This window comes from Phoenix dactylifera, chromosome 13 (assembly GCF_009389715.1).
Source record: "Phoenix dactylifera cultivar Barhee BC4 chromosome 13, palm_55x_up_171113_PBpolish2nd_filt_p, whole genome shotgun sequence".
In the NCBI taxonomy this organism is placed as follows: domain Eukaryota; kingdom Viridiplantae; phylum Streptophyta; class Magnoliopsida; order Arecales; family Arecaceae; genus Phoenix; species Phoenix dactylifera.
The window spans coordinates 10,396,684-10,402,683 of record NC_052404.1 but is presented as its reverse complement, the minus strand read 5'-3'; the positions used below and the strand labels follow the sequence as shown (position 1 = coordinate 10,402,683).

The window sequence follows — 6,000 nt, the reverse complement described above, 5'->3', positions numbered from 1 at the left end:
AAGCCAAAAAAACAGCTTTCAGGAGAAGTTTTATAGTTTATTTTAGAAGGGAAACATTTGACTTACACTTATAAACTAGTATATCATTTCTGGAACATATCGAGCTTGATTCACTCAAAGGCAAAAGCATGGAGGAACAATCGAATCAAGTAAACCCAAATAAAATCTGACTCATCACAAACTCAACTTGAACCTATAGCTTGAACATGTGGCTAGGATCCCAGTCCTTAATGTAGACTGAAGAATAAACAAATTGATAGCAACAGAATAGGATCACCATTATCTTAATCAATTAGACTTGATATTGCTTTGTTTCTGTGTATGTGCTAAAATCCATATGACCATATCTAACTTATGTGAGACACAAAATCAACTTGTTGCACCTTTTCTTTTCCAATGCTTTATATCTTTCTTTCTCCACTCTGTTATTAGAAAATGCTTTGACATTATGCTTTTCCCAAATGACAAATATGCAAAGAAGTGTTACATTTTAAAAACGATTCTATCCAAGTGCTGACTTACCCTTGTAAAATTGTAAATGCAATACCAAACAAGCCCTCAGAACAAAGATAAGAGGCTACATTATACTTCTTCAAAGAGCATTTGACATCAATCATTCTCTTTTTTTTTCAAATTAACAAACGTAAACATATAAGACAACCTACAAATATCTCTAATGTAATATAATAAACAAAATGTATCTTTACTAACAAGAAAATATTTCAGCAACCAACCACAAAAGATTAATCATCATAAGAAATTAGCCAAGTACAATTTGTCCCGTGAGAACCATAGGCTAGTAAATTGTGCAAAACTTTGCACCTAGGCTATTGATTCAATAGCATAGGTCCGCAAAAAACTACAGTCATGCATCCAAGGTGTACTTAAATGCACCAATGGGGTCAAGTACCTTGAGCAGCTACTATGTAAAAATGGGTTCAAGTTGCTCAGCTTTGACGGCAAAACTCAACTCCTTCAAGCAATATAGTCCACAGTAAAATGCTAAAGATGATTAAAATAAACCACAATGATGGCCGGAAACATGTACAAGCCATAAAGATACAGGTTCCCCGCAATCCTAATTCCTGATCATAGTTTCACATATTGACATGAAAACCAAAGAAAATCCTTCAAGACAGCCTTTGATATCCTTTAACTAGAATTAAAACCATACAACTTCAGTCAAGATGTAAATATCTGAACATAAAACAGAGTCGACCAATGAACTAATACTATAATTTTCCATCAAGAGTTGGATTACTTTAGTTCCTACACCTTGCACCTTCAGAGTAGCATTCAACTTCTTCAATCAATGCTCACCTTCAAGTACAGAAATCAAGGTTCAGAGAAGCACTGGCAGAAAGTAACATTTTCAAAACTTGGCAAGTCGAGAAAGGTAAATCTTATAAATGAAAAGATCAGTTTACATCTATACAAAATAAACACCTGTATTACCCTTAAAGCACAAAAGTATTCTTAGACCAAAAAACAAGTTAATTGTTGTCACTCTATAAAGCAGAAAAACATTTTGACCATAATCCTAGCAGTTTCCCCACCAAGTTTCAACAGCTCACTCAGACATTCCATTGCCCTGCAGTTCAACATGCATGTCATCAACCACCATGGAATCTTCTTGACCTGAAACAAAATAACATTCTGATGAGCATAAATTTTATGAGGTTAATTTATATTCCCAGTAAAAAGCAACTGAGACATGAGATGGACATACCTGAAACTTCTAGACTGACACCTTCAACGGGTGAGGCATCTTTTTTGCCTTATGGAGTGCTATTTGGGGATGTTTTTGGCATTGATGGCAAGTACCTAAGCCGATAGCTGACATGTGCCGGCCCAAAGATGCTGGATTTTCCTGCACTATTGAAAGCTACTTCTGCATCAGCACGCCTCTTGAAGACAACTTTAGCACAGTTTGCCTTTTTCAGAACTTCAATCTCTGCTTCCCTGAGAGGTCCATAGCGACCAAAAATACTGATGAGGTCACTTTCAGAAGGAAGCGCATTCGACTCATTAAAATTCAAAACCAGTGCAGTGGGCATGCACTCCTCAATAATTTCCTCCGAATTGTTCATTGGTCTTTCAGCTGCCACTTCTTGTCCATTGTCAATGCTTGCAGAACCGACTTGCAAATGTTGCGGAGTGTCCAACACAGGACAGGGAACAGAGAATGATATCTCCTCTGCAGGCTTCTTTTTCTTTTGCCTCTTCATCTGAGATTCTCGTTTTCTTTTCCGGTCACTAGATACCAGTTCTTTTTCAGGCATTTCTCTAAATACAATATCGGGCCAATAAGAATCCTGCACAAAGTCAGGCTGGGACATCTCCGAAGAGGCTGACATAGAGCTGGTCGATTTTCTCCTACCCCTTTTAGCCCCCAACACCTCCACAAACTTCTTATTTTTGAAAGAAATAGACGCAAGTGAGTCCCTAAAATCAGTGAAGAAACTGACTATCATGGACAGAAAACTGTATTCCTGTATGGGATCCCTAGCAGCCAAGCAGAGCTGTGACAGCATTTCACTATGGGAGGGGATGTCCTTTGAAGCACCTCTTTTTACTTTTCGAGTCTCCACATGTGTATGAGGGTCATTCACAGCATCACCTCCTCTACCGTTCACCTTGGCCAGGCTCTTCTGGAATGTTTCACCCTTGCACTTAAGAAGGATAGGGGGTGATCCTGTCATCAGGTCAGCAACTCGACGCATGCAATCTCCAACCTTGGAATATTTTTTACGAGCTGGAGATCGTGATTTTGTTTCTAAATCCCCTAATGAGTCGAGCCTTTTCTTCTTACTCTTCCCAGGGCCGGTAGAATCAGAATCAACAACTTTATGTTTCCTACCTGATGAACGTGAAGATGCTCTAGCTCCAGATCCGCATCTACCACTATCTCCATAATGAGGAACATTTTTCTCTTCCATCAGTTCAGACAGGCTCTTCTGCTTTCTACCATCCTCCAAAATATTTTTCTGCTTAGGAGGTCTCCCTCTACCTCTTGATTTTCCCTTCCCAGAAATAGAGTATGAAGAAACTGGAGCTGAGAAATCAGCAACATCGTTATCCAATTTTCTTTTCCTAGCTGGTGAAGCTTCCACAACATTCTCCAGCCCTCCACCAATAACAAATAAAGGAAGTTCAGTGTAACCTTTAGAACGATAAAAGGACTTCAACTGAGCCTTTGCTATCAGGAACTCAAATCTATCAGCTCCTCCATTCGGGAACTGAGCTAATGCTCGAATATAATCAAGGAACTTAGCAGGTTGAAACGAGCTTGCAATCAAAGAACTGTCAATGGCAGGGCTACATGTCCCTTCCCGTATCCCAGCATTCTCGACCTTCTGGTGCTTCATATCAGCACAGGCTTCATCAGTTAAACAGTGGCAAGTCATCCCCAACTCTATCCGCTTTGAGACTTCCCCCAGGGCATCATTAACAGCAGTCACAAAGGCATCCAAACTGCTTTGCTTTTCCATCTGCATGAAGTATGTCTGGAAAGGCTTCAGGTGGGATTCATCACACCAAGCAAAAGTTTTGTCTCCAAAATATGTTACCAGATAGTGGTCCATCTTCTCATGCTTCAATGCCATCTCTGATGCATCCGAGGGATCAAAGATCTGTCCAGGCCACCATGGGTGGCCCCTCACTTTACCCCAGACCATATCCGAAACCCAAAAATCATCCTTCTTTTCATCTTGAAATGCATAGTAACACATGACATGCTGATTGTTCTCTGCATCAGATGCTCGCTGCCTTTGTTTCTCTCTGCTTTTTGACATTTCTCGTTCCCTGGCTTGCACATTCTGGACCCCACAGGTACCCATGTCCATAATAAAACCTTCCATATTATCCTCCACTTTAGGAACCTTTTCGTCAACTTCCAACCTTTGAACCACCTCAGTCTTTTGGCAGCCGCCATTATTATCAGGAGAAGCATCTTCGAGTACATTGGACAGAGAAGCAGAAGCAGTGGCCACCTCTACCGCCTTAGATGCACCAATTTCCACTCCCAACTTTGAATCCCCTTCAGCATTCTCATCACCGATCACCACATCGAATCTTACATCAGCCGTAACAACATCCTTATCATTCACCTTCCCATCAACCAGAGGCACCTCTGGGCTCTTTGCTTCCGCTGCGTTAACACCCTTCGCGACAACCACATCAGCTGCAACACAGTCTCCAATTCCACCGTTTCTTCCCGCATTTTCCTCTACTGAACTCCCATCCAGACACTCTGCCTCGACAAAAGGAACAGCCAAGTCCAAATCTTTCTTAACAACATCCATCTCTGCCATCAAAGCCTCACCAGCACGTCGCGAATCGGCTTCCTGTACTCCTTTCCCAGCACGACCATTGCCTTCCCCCTCAAAATCAGGTTTTGCATCCACAAAGGAATCCTTCGCCTGCGCGCTCTGATAGAAACCTTGGTCTCCACCACCCAAAACCCCATCTCTATCTCCACCGCTCGATGTTTTCGAACCATCCGCCCCGGTTAGGGTTTCTGGAACGGATCCACCGGAGGCATCAACGATGGGAACAGACGACGACGCCGAAGAGGGTTCTTGGTGCTCAACCGCGGTGGCGGCAGAGTTGAGGTCGATGCCACGGGCGGCAACCACCTCGTCCGCCGAGGTATTCGAAAACATGAATCCAAAACTTCTGCAACCTTTCACGCGGGATTTAGAGATAGAGAATCTGTTCAACTAAAACCCCAAAATTTTCTCATTTTTTCCCCAAGCGATAGGAGATTGGAGGAAAAAAAATAGAAGAATAAGAACCCTAGATATTTTTTGAAACACAAAAAATGAATTCAAGAGAACGCAAAAAAAAAAAAGAAAAAAGAAAAAAAGAGCAGGGGTAAAGGAGTAACGTTTGTGCGTACCTGGTATCAGGTTTGCCGCTCGGAGGAGAACAAGTTCATTTCCGAGCGAGCTTTGAACCATGTCCAAAACCAAGAAGGGTCCGTGTCTTTTCAAGAATGGGTCTTTTTCCTTTTCTTGTACCAAAACAAAAAGAAAAAGAAATGGGTCTTTTTCTGGTCCTCCAATCTATCACGTTACAGCATGGGTGCAGCAGCGGATTTGATCGATTTATTTCACTTGATGGTTTATGTGGTCTTTTGTACGTGAAGTTTGACCAACGAGATTTGATCCGATCGGTCTTTATTCTTTAAGAAGATACGCGAGTTCCATCTTTAGATCGCGGCACACTTCCGCTATTAAGTTGGTGCTGTGTTACTTTGTGGAGATATTATTAATGCTTCTGGCAGCAGCATGGAGATGAGCTCCTTTAGCAGTTTTGCATCGGTAAATTTTTAGTAATAACTAAAAAAAAAATAATGATAGGATTGCCCGTATGAGATGATACTGAATGACTAAACATCAAGCTTTTGTCCACCGAAAAATTGTCTACATAATATTATGATTAATTTTAATTAATATAGATGGCGGGCTCTCTATGCCCCGCATTTTGTCTTTAAAAAAAAGGATAGACTAGTCAAAAAAAAAAAAAAAAAAAAAAGCAAGCTGCAAACCCGTGTTGATATGGCGATTCGGCTACAATTATTGATTGTATTCAGTAGGATGTAGAAGAGGTGGATAAGCACCACCCGCTGCTTTCAGACTATGATCAGTGGTGGAATGTTCTTGCAGGCAAAGCACATGTATTATGAGACGAACGGAGCAGTAGACTGAATATCCTCGTATGTAGCTAACCATTTTGGAGAGACCCTCTGGCTAGAAGAGAGGGGATTCTTTGGCGCACTCAGGGGTGGCCCAATACATTCGGAGGCCTAAGGCGAATCTAATGAACAAGGTCTCTTTTTTTTAATAATTAATTTTTTAATAAATATAAAATATTTAAAAAAATGATATGAAAATAGATAGCGATCAAGTATACTATTTCAACAAAAATATATGAATCTAATAAAAATAGACAAAAAGTCATTTTAATTTAATATAATTCTTGAATGAAAGCATATAA

The 6,000-nt window shown here is 40.7% G+C and overlaps 1 protein-coding gene across 6 annotated transcripts; it reads right to left on the bottom strand.

The window, feature by feature from the left end:
- Positions 1–995: 995 nt before the first annotated feature.
- LOC103706650 lies at positions 996–5,110 on the bottom strand. 6 transcript variants are annotated; one of them, XR_003385650.2, is made up of 3 exons: positions 1,751–4,884; positions 1,557–1,638; positions 996–1,320 (listed from the first exon to the last, which is right to left on the bottom strand). XR_003385650.2 is itself a non-coding variant. In XM_008790823.4 (3 exons), the coding sequence occupies exon 2, from the start codon at positions 4,662–4,664 to the stop codon at positions 1,779–1,781; it is 2,886 nt and encodes a 961-aa protein (XP_008789045.2). In that variant the 5' UTR covers positions 4,665–4,721; positions 4,901–5,110; the 3' UTR covers positions 1,044–1,638; positions 1,730–1,778. The 6 variants fall into 6 exon arrangements, 3 of the variants coding, with proteins under 3 accessions (XP_008789045.2, XP_038988970.1, XP_008789046.2); XR_003385648.2 differs by having other exon boundaries at positions 1,730–4,881; XR_003385649.2 differs by having other exon boundaries at positions 1,575–1,638; positions 1,730–4,881.
- Positions 5,111–6,000: the final 890 nt, after the last annotated feature.

Coding starts and splice junctions, on each gene's coding strand:
- LOC103706650 (XM_008790823.4), bottom strand. CDS start 4,664: ATGTTTTCGAATACCTCGGCGGACGAGGTGGTTGCCGCCCGTGGCATC.